At 40.7% G+C, this 22,217-nt stretch overlaps 1 protein-coding gene across 1 annotated transcript in view; it reads left to right on the top strand.

Annotated features, from left to right (window-relative positions):
* The first annotated feature begins 4,418 nt into the window (after positions 1-4,418).
* Positions 4,419-22,217, top strand: part of fancl (FA complementation group L) — a 32,485-nt gene continuing 14,686 nt past the window's right edge. Inside the window, exons 1-7 of the mRNA XM_020651083.3 lie at positions 4,419-4,736; positions 5,943-6,001; positions 6,158-6,218; positions 6,727-6,783; positions 7,077-7,174; positions 15,083-15,179; positions 18,024-18,092. Coding sequence (XP_020506739.1) covers positions 4,638-4,736; positions 5,943-6,001; positions 6,158-6,218; positions 6,727-6,783; positions 7,077-7,174; positions 15,083-15,179; positions 18,024-18,092 — 540 coding nt within the window. The 5' untranslated portion in view covers positions 4,419-4,637. The remainder of the gene's footprint in view (positions 4,737-5,942; positions 6,002-6,157; positions 6,219-6,726; positions 6,784-7,076; positions 7,175-15,082; positions 15,180-18,023; positions 18,093-22,217) is intronic.

Below are 22,217 nucleotides of genomic sequence, written 5' to 3'. Positions count from 1 at the left end.
ATATAATGAACATAAAGAGGAAAAGCTCGTCACGTCAGCATGTGCGCCAGGTAATAAGCCTACTGCATGGTTTCTACATACAAACACGTATGGATTGGGATATTTCAAAAAAGAGAGAGTAGAAATGGATTAGAAATAACAGAAATCTACTATTTGAATTGAACAGGAAAGGCTGAAAAGTGGAGAGAGGGGTCAAATAATTTTAACGGTGTTAATAAATCAGAAAATCAGTTTTGCAGTGTTTCAGGCACAGAAGAAAGAAAGAAAGAAAGAAAGAAAGAAAGATAGAAAAAAAGAAAGAAAGTGTTTCTTAATGTACAACCTCTCAGACTTTGACAGATCTTAAAATTCAATTTCTGTCAGAGAGAATAAAAGTGCAATATTCTGCCTGTGTATATTTTCTGTGTGACATATGTGCACATTTAGACGCTTCCTCATTCAATGACATGCTTTTCTTTTCGGGACAGAACAATCTACCTTTCTGAAGCCCCGCACCCTCCCATTGTGGTTAGAAATCAAACAATGTAGTGTTCAGATTAAACATGAAAAACGCATCAAAAGAGATTCAGATAAAGTACATATTGAAAATAGTACTCCTAAAGGGCAAAAGACAATATAATCTACAGCTGGGCATGCACAAATCCAATGTCAAGCCATTCAATCAATCACTGGTCCACGGAACAATATGTCCCATTATCATTCAGATACATGCAAAACGCCACAAAGAAGAAGAAAAAAAGAACAAGAGAGAGAGAGAGAGAGAGAGAGAGAGAGAGAGAGAGATAAAAAGGCACGTCGGACAAGGCACCCCTGCTCATGTCTTGCTTCAAAGAGAGAGAGAGAGAGAGAGAGAGAGAGAAAGCGAGCAAGAGAGAGAGAGCGAGACGCAGGGTGCAGGACCCACACGGTGTAGTTCCAGCCAATTGCATTCCAGAGAAGTGACCATGGCCAGTGATAAACAAAGCACCATAGATCATTCCTCTCCCAGACGGAGCCCGGCGCTGGAGGCAGCGGAAGGGAGAGCGGTCAGACAGACAGAGAGAGAGAGAGAGAGAGAGAGAGAGAGACAGAGAGAGAAGACGACAGAGAGCTCACCGCCTATATGCATCTGCCCCCTCTGCTATCCTCTGATGCTACAATTTGACGCCCTTTTTTGCAACTGGAATGCCATTAAAGCCGGCCGCGCCGCACGCCTGCAGATTTGCTTTCCATGACAAGAAACGAGAGAGCGAGCCAAAGAGAAAGACAGAGAGAGAGAGAGAGAAAGAGGGAGGGAAGAGAGCTGCTGCTTCCCTCTCCCACTGCCACTGTGTTGATGCATCGCATTCAACCAAAAAAAAAAAAAAAAAAAGCAAAAACCTTAAATTGTTCCCATTTCCCTTCGAGAACAAAAAGAGGCATTCAACACTTACCCACTCCCAGACACAAGCCTCAGATTCAGTGTTCATTTGAGCCCAGTGTGCGTCACAACAGAAACCTCAGATATTCCTCCAAAACAGATGTGCAAAAAGAGGAGCAGTGAGGTTCTCCCTCTTTTGTTTGCGAGCCTGCCTGGCTAGGTTTCTCTATTTGCATCAGCCGGCTTTTTTACAGCTTTGAAGCAGGTGGATGACAAAAACATCAATCTCTCCAGGCACATTGTGTGGCATGCACGCTTTGACACACTCCCCTCACCAGCTCTGTACAGTATAATCACACATTCCTATTCTCTCCTCACGGCTCCACGAGTGAATATGGGCTCAAAAGGAAACTGAAGGACAAGTGTGCATTGTTGGAGTGTGCTTTTGTTGTAATCATGTTTTGATTGGATTAAAATGGGAATTCGCTGTATCTCCAGAGTTCCATTATCCGCATGTTGAGGCAATTTTTGAACACTGGTTTAAAAAGAGGTTTTGGCTGATGGATGAAAGTAACTTGACAATAATCATGATCCAGAATCTTTTTTTTAAAGATATTTTTTTCGGCATGTTTTGCCTTCGTTAGATAGCACAGCTGTGAACAGGAAATGCCGGGAGGAGAGAGTGGGGGATGACATGTGGCAAAGGGCAGAGGTCGGACTCGAACCCACGGCCGCTGCGATGAGGACCACAGCCTTTGCACATGGGGCGCGCAACATAAGCGCAAGGTTATCGGCGCCCCCCCCTCCATGATCCAGAATCTTAACATTATGTTGATTCCCAGTCCAATGGAAGTCAGGTCAAGCCCGGTTCAAATCAAGTTATGACCAAAGTGCAAAAGTGTTTCTTATTAATATTGTTCATGTCTATCGTATCAGAGTTGTACTTTCACAGATTTTCAGTTAAAATAATATCTCTCAAGTCACTCTTTATTGCCCAATAAGTGAGTGCGATTGTGATTGAGCCTACAAATCGTTAAACCCTGCAGCATTCATATTTCTTTGTTATTTTCATATTCTCATTCACTTGGGGTCAAGCAAAAAAAAAACTCTTACCAGTGATTGTTGGTCTGCCAGAGAGTGTGCTCATGTTCGATGACTGCAGATGATGAATCTGTGAAAACAAGTGCAAATCGAAAGAAAACGAAAAGTCTGATTTTTAGATAAAGACAAACAGCGCCTCAAAGGAAGGAAAAGCTACCTGTAGTTATCGCAATGGGTGCCACCAAAAAGAACAATACTTAATGTTTTGTCTTAATAGAGGGACCATAGACTGTAAACATTAATGTACGAAGCCTGAGTGATGTCATCCATCTGTTACTGCAGGGGGCTCCGGAGGCTCATCAGCAGCAGCAAACAAATCCTGTCTCAGTCTAACTTTCAGTCAACCTGACGACAGGCTGAGAGCTGGAGCTGAGGAGGGTTTTAAGCCTCTTGATGAACCGTTACATTGCTTCAACCTGTTGATCATTTCAGCTACACGCCGAACTATGGATAACACGTATCGTTTAAAAAATCAAAACAGAGCCGTTCACCCCCCGTACAGTGTGTGCCAGTGATGACAATAACTAATCAGGCTGTAAACATGTTCATTTCTGCTTTGAAATCGGCTTTTTGGCCTGCTTTGTGTATGTGACTTCTTGGGTTCCTGGAGCCAGCCACAAGCGGACGCTCGACGAACTGCAGGATTTTGCACTTCCACATTTTTCAAGACCTAAGGATGGCGCTTGAGTGGGACTGACCAGTATTTGTTGTCATTTTATCTTTTTCAGTTCAATAACACCATTTTAATAAACATTCTCTCGCCATACAGCAGATGTGGGTTTGCAGTGAAGAAGTGCTGATAAAACAACTATTTACTAAGTACACGCCTGGAACTAAACACCTGACAGATATGTGCCTCTATGGTAATTTTGATATACGTGAATTTAAGTAACTAAATGAGAGCAATAAGACAATATACAGGATTTCATAGCTGTGTTTAAAGCAAAAACAAACAAAATACAGTATTTTTATGCATTTCATTTGTTAACAAAGTTACATCAAGGTTAAATCTTCTTCTGAGTGGGTCTATAATGTGATGATGCAGGCCTATACCAGTTAACATCCTGGTTCCTTATCAACCTGACATCAGCAGTGGATGAAACATTCCTGGATGATTTCCTTTACAAATGATTTTTTTGGACACTGGCTCTGCTCTGAACTTTCTCTGAGGATAATTACCTTCTCTACATCCTCCTGTAATGTTAGGTAATTGTCTAACATCGTTTTTTTCTTTCTTTTATCAATACAAAAAAATGCCATTAAGCATGGTAATACATTTCTATGTCCAGCTTTAAACTTCACACATACTTGAATCTACAAGCATTGTTTCAGAGACAAGAAGAGTAAGTTTGGGAGAAAATGTTGAGAGTAATAAAGGCTATAGTATGACATCTTAGAAAATGCAACATGATTATTTGGAATTTGCCTTATTCCACACTTATTTGTTACGGGCAAAATGATTATTATTTTTTAGGCTAATTGAAATTATATAGCCAATGACAACACATTAGTTCACACTGCTTACCTGACCAGACTTTATGGCGTATGTTATTTGAACATTTAAATTAATGTTGTAATTAATCGTCTTTCGGTCAACTTTCATTCAATGTTACAACTTTTCGTTTCAAAATCAACGTGCAATACTAACCTGAGCAGGTGACTGGTAGAAAAAAATAAATCAAGCCAGAGAAGTGACGCTTTCTGTATTACTTTCACAGTTAATGAGACGTTCAAAAGCATCAAGTAAATATAATAATTCTCTATGAGTTCTAAATCACTCACTGCGTCTACGCGCTGTCTGTGTCAAAAATAACTACTAAATGGACCTTTTAATTACTCTAACTAAAATGACGAACGTACAGCCAAATGATATGGCTATAAAATGTGTTTACTTACTCTAATACCATAAGAAATACCGAGTGTGTTTTATTGGAATTCCGACATTTCTCAAGGTCTGTGAACGCAGCTGGATGACGTCGCTTGTTTTGCTTTTGATGGCGGGAGGCGAATACTTCAGACTCTCCTTTGCAAAATGATCACCGACTCAAACGAAGGGACTACGTGTTTTATGTTTTATCAAACAACATTTATTGAAATGTCTCATTCCGAAATACTGAAACGTCACCATTAACTACAGTAGTTCCTGTCCGGAAGTCAGCCGTCTTCCTTGTTTGAAATCTGCCTGAAAGTTGGATTTATGAATGTCAACATGGATAATTCGATGGCTGAAGACAACCCAATGCTTTTACCCCTAAACAAGGAGAAAACAGTCTATGATGGATTCATTACAGTGCAGGTACGATGAGGTGTTAAAAACAACGGGGGTACCAAACTACAATCATTACAACAATGATTTTGACACATTGAGATGCTATGTACAATTTGTCTTTATACATTTAACAAATGTTTATATGCAGCATTTAGATTCGGCACATGTGTCATCCTTAAACACTTTACAAAATGCTCTTATTGGCGTCATTTATTATTTGACTGGTGCTTAACATTTTACGTTGTGTTGTGCCAGAGCTGCAATCACTGTCAGTCAAATAAGTAGCGTAATGTTTGATTTTATATTAACTATATGTTAGGTTTAATGCTATGAGGGACAAAAAATGACTAAAGTATAAATAAATAAATGTTGGGAGAAATGCATACAATAATGTATAAATAAATAAATAATTAAATAAATGCATCAATAAATATATATCTATATATATATATATAAATAAATGCAACAATTCATATAAAAATTAATATATAAATAAATATATTCATATATTTATTTATATATTTCTGTGTCCATGTTGTACAAGGAAAAGTAAATATGTAAATTAAATGGGCCGTCCTAACATTACTGAAGTAGGATTGGTCAATTTTGAAAAACAGACAGAAGCAAATTTACATAAATACTTTTCCTCTTACGACCTGGACACAGAAATAAATAGATGTGTAAATGTAAAAATACGGAAATAAATTAATAACTCAATTAATGTGGAAATGTATGCATTGATACATATATAACTGTAGAAATACACTAATAAATACATGTAAAAAAAATATATAAATAGCCTTTTTTATTAACAAAGTGTATTTATTATTTATTCATTGATGTATTGTTTTCAGCATTTATATATTTATTGATGCATTTATTTAATTATTTATTTATTTATACATTATTGTATGTATTTCTCCCAACATTCATTTATTTATTTATTTATTTATTTATACTTTAGTCATTTTTTGTCCCTCATATAATGCTGAGTTGAAGAGTTGATAATGTTGGTGCAGATGTGAAGCAATGCAATGTTAAACCTAATGTGCAAACTTAACAACTTGTAGCCTATATTATTATTTGGTTAATGAAGTTTGGCAGGTCACATGTTATTAATTAATTCATTTTGGCTGTTTAACTTGAGAACTTGTGACAATTAAATGGCAAACGTACTAAACATGCTGCTCAGTGTCTGTCATGTAATTAACAGTCTTGATTTTCTTCTCATAGGAACAAGACTTTCGAATGAGAATTTTACTACCCCCTGATCGTCAGATGAAACAGGCCAGGTATAATGTTAACACCTCACCTTCATCTTTTAATATGACACTAAGACCAATTGATTCTGACAGACCTCACACTCTTTTTACGAACAGATCGTTCTCATTTATGTGCTTTATTTTCTAAATGAGTCGCTGTATTTAATCATAACTTTGTTCTTATAGGCTGCATTGCTGTTGGCAGTTAAAACACCTGTTGCGTGGATATGAGCACATAGTGAAGCAGGTAAACTACATGCAGTGAAAAACCATGGGTTGCATTTGGCTGAATAGTGTGCCCTGTTTTTTCTTTGTTGTGTCATCTGCCTGCTCTGACTGCATTAAGGCTGATTCGTCTGTGATTAACATTTTTTGTTGCGTCATTTTGGCTCCTTTTGTGTTTTCCTGCATCATGCCAGGCTCTCATACTTATGTGCCACCACTCAGGCCGGCCCTCACTCTCAAGCAGAGAAAAATATTTTTCACTGTTTAATTAACATCGCCTGGAAAATGTCCCTATTTGTTATGTGGCCCCTCAGGGTTATTTGGATGAGATTGATATTTCACCCCGGGCTGCAAAGTTCATTATTTTCACAGCCTTTAAGCTATCATTAATTATTAAAGCTGGTGGCAGCCCCCATTAATCACAAACAGTGTGTTTGATTTGAATGGCTGGCTAGAGGAAAAATAGACACTGTCACTTCATTATCCCCCCATTCAAGGATGTCTTTTCTCTCTTGTTTGACTTCTCACAGAGGCTGCAGCAGTCGGCCGAGCTTGTCAGTTTCATTCTGGAGCTGAAGACCGTCTTGGTAAGGAGGAGAAAGACACAGTGGTTAGCACGGTCACTGTGACATTGTCGCTTACGAATAGGAACCTTTAGGCTCTATCAATAGCCTTGATTGTGAGGCACACATGTACATGTATATTTTGTTAGATTAATCAAAAGTGTAGCAGCCTTTGTGCTTGCCAGCAAACAAAGCATGCGACTTATTGGCCTTGATTTATTTCTGCTGTATTAATGATGTTGTGCAGAGTGGTGAAGCTGTGATGTGTATAGTATGTACGGTTTAGAATAAAAAAGGCCTTCTCTCTGGTTTGCTAGGAAGTGTGTCTGAAGAACCGTCCTGAGTACCGCTCCATCCCGCCTCCTCAGTATTACTCTCAGCTCATCTCTGAGATGGAGACCCTTGGGTGGGACAAGTAAGTGACCACTAGGAGCACCAATATTGCAACTGGAAATAGGTTAACACAAAACATGACAAAATAAGTATTAATGCAATTAATATAGGGAGATGCTGGTATTCTTAAACCTGGACCCTATTTTTACATATTTAATGTTTATCTAAGTATGTCCACTAGAAGTGCTTGTTCTCGCCTCTGAGTGACTGTTATTACAGCTGATTAACAATATGCCACCCAGGCACACTCACACTCAAGGATGAACAGATAATAGTTTGGTGATCAAGGACTAAGATTCCGGTTTTTGAAAATGTTTTGGCCTTTCCTAAATAATTTATCAACTTGACTATGACACAATTTCAAACAGATGTCTAACTGGGTATACCATGACAAAATGATGGGATTTTATGCACAAAATATCTAATGTCAACTTCACTGTGATGTCATAAAGTCCAGGAAAAGCTCTTATCTGGTACTCATTTCTATTTCATTGTTGTGCATTAAGTGTGTCAAGTATGTATGAAAGGAATATCTTTAGATTAGGCACAAACATCTACTTGTGCTCAAGGATAAACTCGTCAGATTTAGATGGTCACAAGTCAGCGATTTAACTAAATTTCTGTCCTGATATCACAATTGCAATTGCAGCAACTTTTGCAAACTGAAAGTCTAAAGTCTAAGCAACAGAGTTTGACATTGATTACAGTTTTTGACTTTATATCAATGCTATGTGTAGTTTGACATAGTCATGGTACCAATGAAAGAGCAGAGAAGAACATACTGGGGAACAGAAAATCTAATGAAGCAGTTTCATTACATGCACGCGAGTTCACTACAGTCACAAGATATAATCATCATCCACATCTCCATCTCGCTCACTGTGAATTTTCCTGAATATTTCCTGCTGCGTTCTTTTCACACCGACTCACTCAGTCGGAGTGTAAAATCTGGCAGGTTGCTTTCACACATGAAGCTCACCCTGAACATTTCAGGAAGCTTTGGCGAGTTTTGTTTTTACTGTAAGTCCACTGAATGGTTGCTGCACAGGAAATGAATTAACCCTGTCATTCTGGTCCAAAGGGTGACGGGTATAAACTGCATCTTGACTGGTTGGTGGAAGCAGACATCTATGAGGGGGTAATTCTAGTTTTAGGAGTACCATCATCACTTTTGATGTGCTTCAGATAAAACTACAATCATTGGTACCACAGTAAAATACAAGTGCCACACTACTTCTTATGGCATTGCCACTTCATGTAAACAGTTGTTTGAAATTGCTTCCAGCACGAATCAAGTGATAATTAAATCATTATTTTCTCTCAATATACCAGTACAACATGGTAATGTTCCCATTCCCACTTGCATGGTCCCATGATACTCTGGGAGTAATTTGCTCCGTGATAGAGATCCAAAATAACCACTCGGTTGTTTTCTCTCACCTCTGTAAAAGTGCCTAAAGGAAATGTGTAGTTTACTGTAAATCTCAGATTGTGGGCCAAACATTTTTACTGTAAGTTATTAATATAGACCTTTTTTTTGGTGCATTCTCCCAAGAGGTAGGATTAACATAGAGAGGTGTATAAATGTCTCCAAACCTCCTCTGCTTAGAACAGCTTTACAGAGCTCTCCTTGTAGTCCTCCCAGCAGCGTTAACTGATTGGAGAGCCTGCAACAACACAGCTTCACATTTACAAACGGCTCTTAATGACTTCCTTATTTTTAGTTATTGAGTTATAGTTAAATCCAGGTCACATTTAATAACTCTCAGCCCACGCGTGGTGACAGGCCTGGCTAATATCGTTGTCTCCACTCATCAGGAGAGGAGAAGAAGAAGGAGGAGATGGAGGAGGAGGAGGGGGGCGGTGGTGGTTCGTAGGAGATATCTATTCTCCCCCAGCTCGGATTAAGCCTTGACTACTACACTCATTTTCCACTTTCCTATTAATGACCGCGGCTACAATTATGATATTAGCAAAATGCAAATGGCTCTAATTGAAGACTCTCAGGTTTTAATAGGAGAAGAGGGGGTGAAGGTATGCTTTATGCTGGAAATGGGACCAACATCATTTCCAGTGTCGTGTTACGGTTAGAAGGCATTATACACAGTGGGCCTCAATCTCCAAAGCACTCGAGATTCGCTTAGCGTCTTAATTGGTATGGGCCGTGCTAATAGCCACCAGGGGTTTTCAGCTGTAATTCTGTCTGCTGATTGGGCCAGGTAAGTGAGTCTTTCTCACTCTCCATCTCCCTCCCCGTGTCTCCATTTGAGAGTGTGGTCATCTTAATTGGCTGAAGATGGCATACCACATGTTAATTAATGGAAAATGAGGTCAAGTAGGTCAGCCGCCATCACTCGGTGGCCTCAGAACGTGGCCCTGGAAGCTCCGGGGCTCATTACGGGCACAGCTGGCACTTCATGTTCACAGGCTCTCAGTGAAACGTACAGAGTGTCGTCTCTTCTTCTCACAGTGTTATCGCTCTGTCACATTGTGTTGCTGCTCTTCTGAGGACAGTTATCGTGGCTCTCTGACAGCAGGACTCTGTTGGGTCAGCCAGGCCCCAGGGCTGAAGGGTTAGATGTTTTCTCACCATTTGGTTTATCCAAGAATTGATGTCACCCATTAGTTTGTAGACTGCGGTGTTGGAGCCTTGAGTTCTATGTTTTGCCCATTGCCATCTCGCCTGGAATGACCATATTCAGACGAAAGGGAGGCTGGTTGGAGGTGTGTGTTGGTAACCTCGATGTTATCAAAGTTATACATTTATACAGTCCATTTCAGGCTTGTACATTATCCAGCTAAGTATCTAGTTAACAGGCTTTCCCACGGAATTACATTCTATTTGCTGTTGTAGGACTGAAGATATTCCTGTACTAGTCTAGAAATGAAATAAGACCTTGTGGAATGTAGTAAACGTATTGGTTGCTGGCGGCTTTCTGGCAAACATCTCAAGTAGGGAGAGTCAGCTGCAGGTGAGGAAATGAACTGGGTTCATTTGGAGTCTGATTACCTGCATACACCACCAATGTTAGCCAAAACACCAGTGAGGTATTTTGCCATTATGCTGTAAAACCAACACTTCCGATTAGGGATGTAACTGTACATTTGAATATGGGGCTAAAGAAACCGCTTGAAGTAGTCTCAGCCTCTAAAACTTGTTGGTGTCATTTCTCAGTGAAATTAGTCTTTTTGTGTGTGTGTTGTTTTCACCATGTTTTTTTTGTTCCATCATTTTGTTACGTAAGTAGGCCAGCTAATTAATGACTCCTTTAATGATTTGATGTAAATACAATTACAAACAGTATCAGGATTTATGCAGTTAAGTGTAGTAATTAATGAGAGTGGCCTGGTTAGTGTAGTCCGACTGCATGCTTGGCTTATTAATATTCAGGTGTTTTTGTGTCTTATAAGATAAGTGTGCATGTTCTTCTTTGTGCACATGATCTGTACATACATAACTTACACCGCCCTCCACTTCCTTTTACCCAAACCCTGTTTATACCATTGCATGGATATTCATTTCTAATGCCCTACACACATGCACTACATATGTGTTGCTATCACTGTTCATTAATCATTTTGTCGACACAAAAAAAGAAGCTATACACAAATACACACAACACACACAAGCACAAATGTGCGTGGTGTGCTCTGTCTGGAAACGGCTCACTTGGCTGTTGAGTTGCAAATGGGATGCTCTCATCAGTCTTCCCAGTAGGACGTCTGACTGTCACGCTGTTTCCATCACGGCCAAGTAGCAGCGGCAGCTAGTCTCTGCTATCATCGGTGTAAGAGCTCAGAGGAGAGGAGATGTGTGTAGGCGATATACTGATGATACTTTTTCACTTTGATACTTTTTTCTAAAGTGGTAAACTTTGATAAATGGTCGAGCACTGGTCTGACTAGTCCGCTCTTTATATAGAATGAAATACTTTTTTGAACTGTTAAATGTTGTTTTTTCTGTCTGGTCAAATTCAGTTCAACTTATTGTTGAATTGTTCTTTTTGTATCAAGGCATCAGGTCAAGCCAAATTGTAGGGGTTAGAGTTCGGTTTATCACAATCTGGGAACCCATTGGCAACCATTGTCTGATGGGGATATATGCCTCTGGAAATGGATGTCAGCCGTGAGACGTTAACATTGAAGACGTATGCTGTAGTGTCTTGGTCCATTACATCCTCTGGAGTAGTGCCTGTTCATCTGTTTCTCTTGAGTCTCCGTTCAGCAGTAAATAAGAGTTACACAGAGACTTCACTCTGGCTTCCTTCAGTTGTTTCACTTGTGTGTTGATGTCTGTTTATAAAGACTGGTGATTTATTGTCAGAAAACTGCTGATGGGAGCTGGTATGTCAATAGCACAGTAGTGTTCTGGCTGCTTTGGCTTTCCTTATGGACTGATATCCCTGCATACACCAAAGCCTGCTGATACTTTGTGTGATTGGTCACTTCGGACCACAAGCAGACTGCTGAAAAGAGACCTCTTCCCATGCTGAAAATCCAGACACACAGGTACAGATTCTACAACTTTGTAAAATCTGTAAATAAAAAGTATAGTCGTTAGCAGAATATGGTGGTGGAGAAAAGTAATATTGGATTTCTGCAGCCCCAAAAGTAAACAAAATAGAAACTACTCAAGAATGCGTAGTATCCAGTTGCTGTACCAGTGTTCTGCTCCTGCAGCTATTTCACTTCTAGGGGCGGCTGTGGCTCAGTTGGTAGAGTCGTCGTCTCTCAACCAGAAGGTCTAGGGTTCAACAACATGTCCAATGTGTCCTTGGGCAAGACACTTAACCCTGAATTGCTCCCACTGCTTCGTCGGTGGTGTATGAATGGGATTAGATAATACTATAATACTAATGGTCTCACTACATAGCAGCCTCTACCATCAGTGTGTGAATGTGTAGGTGTGACGTGGTGTAAAAACTCTTTGAGTAGTCAGAAGACTAGAAAAGCGCTGTACAAGCTCAAGTCCATTTACCATTTACTTCTGGAGAAGTACAAGAGCTTGGGTGTTTGTCTATCTTAACCTTAGCAAAGAACAACCCAAATTGTGATGTTGGTGGAACTGCTATGGTGCACTGGATGAGATTGGATTATGAAGATAACACTTACTGGCCATAGGGGGCCACTGTCATTTAATACACTGTGGTCACAGAATAACTTTGTATTGCCACAGGCCATTGGCCTATGGTTAATGAATGAAATCATTTTGTCCTGATTGGTGACATTAATACATTTAAGTGGGTGTGCACGAGTGTTTGTTTAACAGGGAGGTTTATTTAGGATCTCTTAATATAAAGATGATTTAAAAAATAGCGATGGGTGTAGGTGAAATTGCAGAAATTTAAATGTGTAGTTTCCCATGTAAGAAGGACAACCAGAGTCAAGTTGGCGTTATCGTGATATTGTGATGAATTGTAAATGTAAGTTTACATATGAACTTCAGAAGCGTTGCCCTTCACTGATGTTTGGTTTCATAAGTGTGAGCGAGCAGGAGCCTTTGTGAATCAGGCACATTGGACTCCATTATTCCATCACTTCGCTAAATGTGTGTGTGTCATTCCTGAGCACACCGCTCACATCACTCCTCCTTTCTAACTGGACTCCATAAATCCTTGGCAGATATACAGCCCATGTCAGCCTCGGCACAGAGCGCCCGTCGTAAAGTACTGTAAATCTGGAGGAGGACCATCCACGTCCTTTGTCTCAGATCAGTCTTTTGTCTCCGGGTCTTCAGTAGACCAGAGAAGGACTCGAGAGGGGGAGGAAGGAGCGACTCCTGCATAGTGTGCAGGAGCAGCAGTAAATCTGACTGCAGTCTTAAGAGTGTGTGCTCTGGCCTGATCAGTGTTTTGTCCTCGGCCTCATAGGTTATAATTAGCTGAGGGAGGAGGGGGTGTGATTTACAGGTTGACTCAAGCCTGAAACTGTGAACCAATGCTAAAGTCACCAGGGGACGGATGATTTTAAGTAGGCTCTGACTGACTGCCTACTTAAGTCCCTGTAGAGTGAGCATTACATTCATTTACTCAAATAGTGGCAAGTTTGTTCAGAGTTGTATTACTGTTAGACTGTGCACATGTACTGATAGTCTTGATCACGCCGCTACAGCCTTAATAACATACTGTCCTCTGGTTAAATGATTCTCCAGGCCGTGTGATTGGATTACTTTTTTCAAGCTTTGTACTAAGGCTATCTAGAATTTTTCAGTACAACATATTGTAAAACAATACAATCACCGTTATTTTAAGGATCAATAGTATCGAAAAGTACTGAAGCTTTAAAAACAACCTCAGATATTCAGTTACTGTATATCTTTGACCCAAAGCTGCCATGAGTTAGAGAGAGAGAACTGTCTAAATTACACAAATTCATTGTGAATCAAAATGTTGACAACATATTTTTGCAACTTCAACTGCAGAGTGCAGCAGTTGCCTGCCTGCATATTTGGAAAGCAACAAACAATTGGTTACCCAAATTACAATGTCTGGGACTTGTGTTTTTGTTGCCATGGAATCATAAAAATGGTAACTGGTAAATGAACTTGAGCTTATAAAGCACTTTTCTAGTTTTCTGACTACTCAAAGCACTTTTTACACCGTAAGTCACACCTACACATTCACACACTGATGGTAGAGGCTGCTATGTGAAGTGACCATCAGAAGTAACTTATTACAATAATACACATTCATACACCGCTGGCGAACCAGTGGTAGCAACTTGGGGTTAAGTGTCTTGCCGAAGGACACATCGTACATGTGGCTTAGGATGACTGAAGGTTAGGCTGAGACAGCATTTGGCGGCTACTGCCGATGAGCCTCCTGAGCCCCCTGCAGTAACAGATGGATGACGTCACTCACTTCATCCATTAATATTTACAGTCTATGTATGAAGCATGATACTGTATATGGCCTATAATTATGATAATATCCTGATACAGTAACTCTGCAATTATTGTTATATTGTAAGACAATGATACATCCATTATCTGATTGACTTAAGAATACAGAATGCTACTTGAAGGGTCAAGTTGCATTCTTTATTTATTCACCGCAGTTTCAACTCTCATCACAAATCATCTCTTGACTTTTTTTACCTGCTGTCTGACATTTCCTGCTGTTTATCTTTAGTTCATGTTACCCCCATGTATGTCATTAGCACTGCCATGAGGAGTCATGAATTGGTGACGCAGTGAGTCGTAATTGGCAGAGGAATCTGTTTAGAGCCCCAAATATTTATTTAATGAAAATATTGATATTTGGGGTGCCGGTAGCCTAGTGGTTCCTCCTCCAAGCGGGCAGCCCAGGTTCAAATCCAACCTCTAGTTCCTTAACTCACATGTCATTCCCCTCTCTCTCTCACCTGGATTTTTTATTGCTCTATCTTTATTTTATCCGTCCCAAAACATGCATTCAGTGTGTTTTATTCCAGAAAGCATGTCCATGATGTTTCTGTGTTGACTCAGCATAAAAATAAATGCTCTCAGCCTAAGTGTGATTGGATTACATTCCTCCATTAGAGCATTAAAAAATTAGAATTTAAAGAAAGAAAGCATGTAACAAATTGCGTATGTTTATAAAAGTGAAGCCGTCAACTGATGCAATGTCACCGTGTTGGTACCCAGGGTTATAAATCTAAAGAGTTGATGTCTCAATATTGCTCTCTGCTGCTGTGATTAATGACAGATGATGGCTGCTGTCAGTTTACACTGTTAAGTGTTCCCTGCTCTGTGTACGGATGTTGATTTATCGTGTTATATGTTGTGTGTGTGTGTGTGTGTGTGTGTGTGTGTGTGTGTGTGTGTGTGTGTGTGTGTGTGTGTGTGTGTGTGTGTGTGTGTGTGTGTGTGTGTGTGTGTGTGTGTGTGTGTGTGTGTGTGTGTGTGTGTGTGTGTGTGTGTGTGTGTGTGTGTGTGTGTGTCCATCTTCAGGCTGCTCTCTATAGACACAGAGTTTAGGACGGTGAAACTGAAGGTAGAGGATTCCTCTGGAAGGCAGCACGTCCTCACTATTAAACTCAAGTCTAAGGTAAGACACACTCTCTCCTGAACACACACAAACACACACATAGAAACAGAGTTTACCGAAAGGACTTTTCACACTGAAAATTATCCCCCATCAACTGGAAAACTCTACAATTTGAGGTTGACCTACAGCCAATCCAAATCCAAAACAGGCCAACTCCACTGAACGCATATGGGTTGTTCAATTTGCTGATAGCAAATCAGTGATTTACATCTGCACCCCCAAATCTAGGTCAAACTGGAGAGGCTGTGGAGAGACATGATAACCCACTGTGACTGAGATGTAGCACAGATAAAACATCTCCACATAGACCTCAGCGTGATGGAAAACCTTCCTGTATGCATAAAGAAAACCAATACACCCACACTCATCTGCATAGTGTCTGTTTGAGCTCGCTGCTGTTGAGGGGGCTATGTACAACCTCTCCCTGCTGTAGATAAAGGTAAATGTAGGTTTTTTGGAGTATCAGGATGTTTGAAAGTTTCCATGTCACAGATCTCTAAATTGTCAGACACGAGGTGACAGAGTGTGTTTTATAATCCCAGGAACGGAAAATTGTTGATTTTTTGGTATGAATTGTAGATGCATGTCGACCAGACTCCACAGTCATCTGAGTGTACTAGAACATCATTCTCAGAATGTGATAATTTTGTGTGAATTCAATTATTGTAGCATTAGAGTCGCTGGTAAGTCCCTCTAATAGGCTCAAGGATCCCCATGAGTCCCCCCAGCCCCATTATAAAAAAAAAGCACGAGGCTAGAGAAAGACTGTTAATAAAGAATAACAGTCCAATCAGACGTTATTGCTTCTTGTTAACCTTAAAGGGTAATTCCAGTTCATTATGACTCGGATCTCATTTTGAGCCTTGGCCATCATTTCTGTCAGTTAAGACGAAATTGTCCTCACCATATTGTTCTCCTACTCACCAGCTTAGAATGATCGGCTGCCCAATGATGTCCGGCAATTAAAAACACTTACAAAAAAGTATGTTTACCATCGTAAAATTGTTTATTTAAGGGTGACTTTCAGGTCACTCTAGGTCACCGAGAATTTTTTTTTAAAAATAACAGCACACTATCAGGGTGCTAAAAGGCGGAAGTAATACACAGTAAAAAGCAGAAAAGGGCATGAAACAATGATAAATGTTGTGTTGTGCCAGGATTTAAAAGTAGAGAGAGAGTCAGGGTCAACGGATGGCTTGTAGGAGTTCCAGAGACAAGGGGACTGTACAGCTGAAAGCCGGAGACCCCATAGGGGTTAAGCAGGCAGGAGGGAGAATGAGGAGCATGGAGGAGGAAGATCACGTGTAGGTCTGTACATATGAAGGAGATCAGAGAGGTACAGAAGTGATGCAGAGCCTTGAATGTAAGAAGGAGAACATTAAAGATATTTGATAGATATTTGGCAGCAAGTGAAGTTGTCATTTTGATGTGATTGAAATTGCATTAAAGTCATTGTAGATATAAAATGTTTACAAATACTTCTTAAAAGTAACCTTCACATTTCTTGTAAAAAGCCCTTTTCTCATGGGATAAGTTTAACTTGGTGACTTCCTGTAATTTGGGAACATGTGCACTGGATAAGCAAAGTCTGTAATTCATTTCAATTACTTCTGATTGTAAACATTGAGGCGCTGCATGACACCCATCATGTAGTGCACCTTTCGCTTTGCAGGCGTCAATGCCTTAATGAACACACACCCCACTGTTAGCACGATTTGAGCTCGAAAGACAGAAAATGTTCTTTACGGCATGCTGTAAAACATGTCATCCATCAAATCACTCTTCCACATCTGGTTCTTCTGACTGATTTTAGTTTGCTGTTTTGTTTTGCGGATGGCATTCTGTGAAGCCCTGGAGACCTTTAAAAAAAAAAAAAAAAAAGTATCACTCCAAATGACTAAGATGCTGATTCGGACTGGATTACTGCTATCAGAGGACTTCTTGGTTTTGCTGCGATCTGGTGGGTAATTTGCCCTGGTAATGTTTTTGATCACAAAAAATTCAATTCAAACAGGATTAAAATCACAGACGTCCTCTGCAATTATTACCAATCATCAGAGGTCCTCAGGTTATAGTAATTCAGTGTGAGTAGGGCTCAAGTAAAGGCACATCTCTCTGTGTTTATGAACCACATGTTTGTAGATCCTGGCAAGAGCACCAGTATCTCCCAGTGCGGTTGTGTATATTCCAGGCGTAGTGGGAGAGCAGCAGTGTGAGGTGGTGCTTGCCTACTATAGGCGCAGATGACATCCACTAGAGACAAGGGAGGGTGGTGGACCCCACTCTGAGCCCACCTGCCCACCTGGCCCTCCTCACCCCTCTGGCACTGGGTAAAAATAGCTTGAAGTCCTCCAGCTGCTTCCGCCAGATTCAGCGCCAGGTCATCCCTCACCAGGCACAGCCAGGGAGGAGGCAGCACTGGCACGGACTCGTGGATGGGGCTTGGACGACAGGGGAGGGAGAGAGGAAGAGCTTGGGGAAAGGACAGAAAGTCGCTGGTTGGTGAAGGTGAACAGAGAGAGAGAGAGAGAGAGAGAGAGAGGAAATCTGGCTCATATATTCTGACCAGAGCCTCTTACAAAGGAGCTTAAGGAGGTTTGGCTGCATGAAAGCACTAATGTTTATTGTTATTTCATAGAAGACGGGCTCAACACAAATCATGAAGAAGTAACCAGTAGAAGAAAACGGCAAGGACAGACGGAGTTACCCTTTGTTATAATGGCTCCCCTGTAAAATTCAGCATTATCATTCACAGAACTAACTGGTCATTGGTGCCTTGTTTTATCAGAGACTGTCATTTAGTAATTCTAGTAAGAACTATACCATTTTCTCATACACCCACAGCATCCTGCAGAGGCTCCTGAATGCTCAGCTGACCTGCCCATCCCTCTGGCCTTAACGTGGACACCACAGGTACAGTATGTGTATGTTCACACATCCTTTCACCAAACTAATCCTCCATCTCCAATTAAAATGACTAACTTTTATTTTTAATTTGTTTAAAAAATCCTCACCTAAGGCCACAAACTTTCAACTGTAACATCAAGGTGTCAGCTTATCATGCAAACTCTGTCACTTAACTATCGGTCATATGCAGATGACAAAATACAGTGTTGTTTTTTTTTTTTTGCCTTAACGTAGGGTCTCTAATGTGTACAGGGATGTGTGATGTAAGCTGATGTTATGAAGCCCTCTGAGACTCCATGATTTAAGGGATGGCTAGTGTTTTTTTTATTTTTTTTTATCAACACTACGTGTACAACATGCAGAACACAACAGTCTGTCAATTAAATGTTGTCTGACATCAAGGACTTTTTTTGAGATACATTACATGTTTTCATCAACCACATCTGCAGCAATACATAGCTAAGTGAGGGAACACCGGCTTCTCTGTACAAATAACATGAAGACTTTTACCTATTGCACGTAGTACACTTACTATTGAAGTACCTCATACAACTCCATTTAAAAAGAAAGAACCAACAAACTATCCTTTTGAAGGTCACATTATACAAAATCTACTTCACAATGGATTTCTGGCTGTAACATATCTCCCTAGTCTGTCTACAAACCTTCTCAATTGTGAGAAAAGTCCATCCTCTTCATCTTTTGCCTGCTCCACTTTTTAGAAAATGTGTGCTCAAACAAGTCGTTTGGAGATTTTCCCTTCATGACATCACAAAGGGAAGTAACCCCTCCCTCAGGTGGGTGGCACTCCCACAGCTGGGAGTTTTTTTTCCTGCCGTCTGAGTCTGCCTTCTCACCATAAACAATCGTGCATGGAGCGAGAAAGTCCAAGCCATTCAAGTCCTTAAAGAGGGGCGTGGTCAGACACAGCTCATTTACATATTTAAAGGTACAGACACAGAAACAGCCTGTTCTGAGCAGGGCTGAAATAGAGGGGTTTATAGACATGATCAAATACAAGAAACTTCCCACATGTTTTGGGGAGTTCTGAGACTTATGTTAAACTTGTTAAAAAGGAGGATAATATGTGACCTTTAAGGGCGACACAAACACACTTATCCGTCTTATCCTGTGCTATTCATTATTCACCGGTTGTATGAAGACATGTAGCTTTCAGCACCTAAAGTGTAGTCCACTGTTTGCATGAAACTATTTTGATTGAAAAACCAGCTCTGCTCTCTCTTCGTCTCCCTCTGCTTCCTAGTTTTTTTTTTGGTTTGCTTTCTTGCTTCTTTTACTGTGGCTCTGCTTCTTCTCTCTGTCACTGCCTTCAAATATGTGTGTCATTTAAACACATACACACACAAACAGATACACATACTGAGGTATCCAGTTTGATTTCATTTTTCAGTCACACCGACAGATTTCTATCATAAAAACTACTGCTCCATGTCTTAGCATTGCACTGGACCGTTCTATCCAATGTTTCAAATGTATAACGGGGGTGTCTGTGTGTGTGTGTGTGTGTGTGTCTGTGTGTGTGTGTGTGTGTGTGTGTGTGTGTGTGTGTGTGTGTGTGTGTGTATTGAGCTGATACATGGCAGGCGTACAGTGAGGACCAGCTTAGAACAGCGCTACCGTATGGAGCCTGTCTGCCTGCTGGGCCGTTGATGGATCTCTCCCACACCGCAACATGAAGTGTGTGTATATTTGTGTGTGTATCATATGTGTATATGCTTGCATCTGTGCCAAGTGTGTTTCTTTGTCGTATTTCTGAAGGGTGTGTGTGTGTGCGTGTTTGTGTGCGTGTGTGTGCGTGCGTGCATATTTGTGGTGGGGGGAAGGGCCTGTCTGTCGGCAGTACTGACATGTTCATTTGAATGAGTAATTATTGCCTGCTCTGTTGCAGGGCCAAGACATGCCACTCTGTGCGTTTGTGTGGAACTAGAATGGCAAGAGAAATAAACCTGTGTGTGTGTGTGTGTGTGTGTGTGTGTGTGTGTGTGTGTGTGTGTGTGTGTGTGTGTGTGTGTGTGTGTGTGTGTGTGTGTGTGTGTGTGTGTGTGTGTGTGTGTGTGTGTGTGTGTGTGTGTGTGTGTGTGTGTGTGTGTGTGTGTGTGTGTGTATTTGTGTAGTTTAAGTCCTCATGTCCTGCTTGCTGTCCATATAAAAGGTGATTTTTAACAACCAAAAACGGCATAAATTTAGAAACCAAGGAGGTTGCATTGTTAATAAAAAATAAATAAGGCTGGCCCATTGATCCAATGTTAAGACTAAGTGCAGTAGCTGTCAGATCTTTTTTGTTTGTTTGTTTAAGTTTCAGTTTTGCCGACCTGGTTCAAAAAGCTTTAAGGATTCACGTCTTTATATCAGTTATCAGACGTCTTCATCAGTCTGCATGCTTCTCATATTTTACCTGTAAGAAGCTTGTTCATCAGAGTTTCAACTGCACCATTGAAAAACATTTACAGCTGTCTACTTTCTTTGTGTTTCAAGCTCTCAGTAGTTAAAGAACAAAAGGTATAGTATGTCAAACGTAAAGTGGGAGAAGTCAATAAGATTACAGATTCATTGTAATATTAACATATAATGTAACTACGAACACAAATACTCTGCTCCCTGACAACGGTGAAAGGGGCGATGGCTGTGGGTCAGTGGGTAGAATCGGTCGTCTCTCAACCAGAAGGTCGGGGGTTCGCTCCCCAGCTCCTGCAGCCATATGTCAGATGTGCCCTATGGCAAGACGCTTAACCTCTAACCTCTAGTTCTAATCTCCACCACTCGAGAGTCTGAAGAAGATAGCTGGGAGAAAAAAATAACAAAAGTCAAATCATTTCATGAAGATACTTCCCAATGTTTCTCGCCAGCTGTGTCTGCTGTGTCTGCTGTGTCCGCGTTCCATCTGCACGTTCACTTCCTCATGCACTTACCCTACATACTGACATGTCACAAAAAGATGAAGCATTTCTTTTTTTTTTTTAATGCCTTTATTTAGAGATAGGACTGTGGATAGAGTTAGAGAGAGTTGGGAAATGCCATGCAGGGGAATGGAGCCACAGGTCAGATTTGAACCCGTGCCGTACACTTAGAGGACTGTAGCACATCGTACATGGTCGCGGGTAATAACCCAGAGGCTACCAATGCCCCTGAACTCTTAAATTTCTTAATTTCTCAGAAAAACATGAAAATATCAATCATGTCAACATTTATTCTAACCATTAATATATGAATTAAATCTTGGTTTTATTCTTCAAACTAGGCACCAATACAGCAGATCACACCTCCTCCTTTTAGTGCATGTCAACTCAACGATCATAATCTGATTCAAAATTTGTAATTATGTTTCTCTTTAAAAAAACATGAATGTCTTCTTACTGTTGGTCCCTTGGTGTTGGCCACTGGGCCTTGACTGCTCTCTGTCAGAGGTTGAGCTCAGGTATTAGAGACGCACTGTTCAGGTGACCAGACCTGGTACCTCTTCCTACACTTGTTGGCCTCCTTTTATTGGATCAGACAGCAGTATCTTTTTTCTATTTATCTCCCTGTGGGACCTTATGTCACTAGACTTGCTGCTGTTTTATCTTTGTGTCTTTGCAGACCCTCCTCTGGCCGTTTTCAAACAGAGACCCTAAGAGGCCTCTTGATGTTAAGGGCCTAAATCAGCAAGTGTCCTCTGAGGGGCCTTATTGGACGTTCTGCATTTAACTCAGATTTCTGTTTTTTCATACCAGTAAAGTTTACTAGCATCCATTTAAAGAGGAGTGAATTCTTCCAGCCCAGCTGCTTTAAAGAGCCAGATTGAGGTCATTCAGAGAAAGCATAAATAGATAATATCTCCGCTCCGTCTTCTTTCATACCATCTTACAGCCCTCCGCTCTCACTCATGGTCTTCTCTCAGATACAGCACGAATTCAATTACCAGCTCTTCTTCCCTCGTTTTTTCTCTCTCTCTCTCTCTTTCTGAGCTGGGCCTTGCATAGTTATCCTGAGCTGTAACCGTAATCATGCCACTGGCATTAATTGGGCTGTAATTGCTGAAGCTCTCAGCACCTGGACGATGCTTAATTGTGTGCACTGTGCTGGCACAATGACCCATAATTTTTGGTTCATTTTTTCCCTTAATTCTTTCCC

Source organism: Labrus bergylta, chromosome 10 (genome assembly GCF_963930695.1).
Source record: "Labrus bergylta chromosome 10, fLabBer1.1, whole genome shotgun sequence".
Lineage (NCBI taxonomy): Eukaryota > Metazoa > Chordata > Actinopteri > Labriformes > Labridae > Labrus > Labrus bergylta.
The sequence above is the reverse complement of the archived record's forward strand: the minus strand, read 5'-3'. Positions and strand labels throughout refer to the sequence as shown.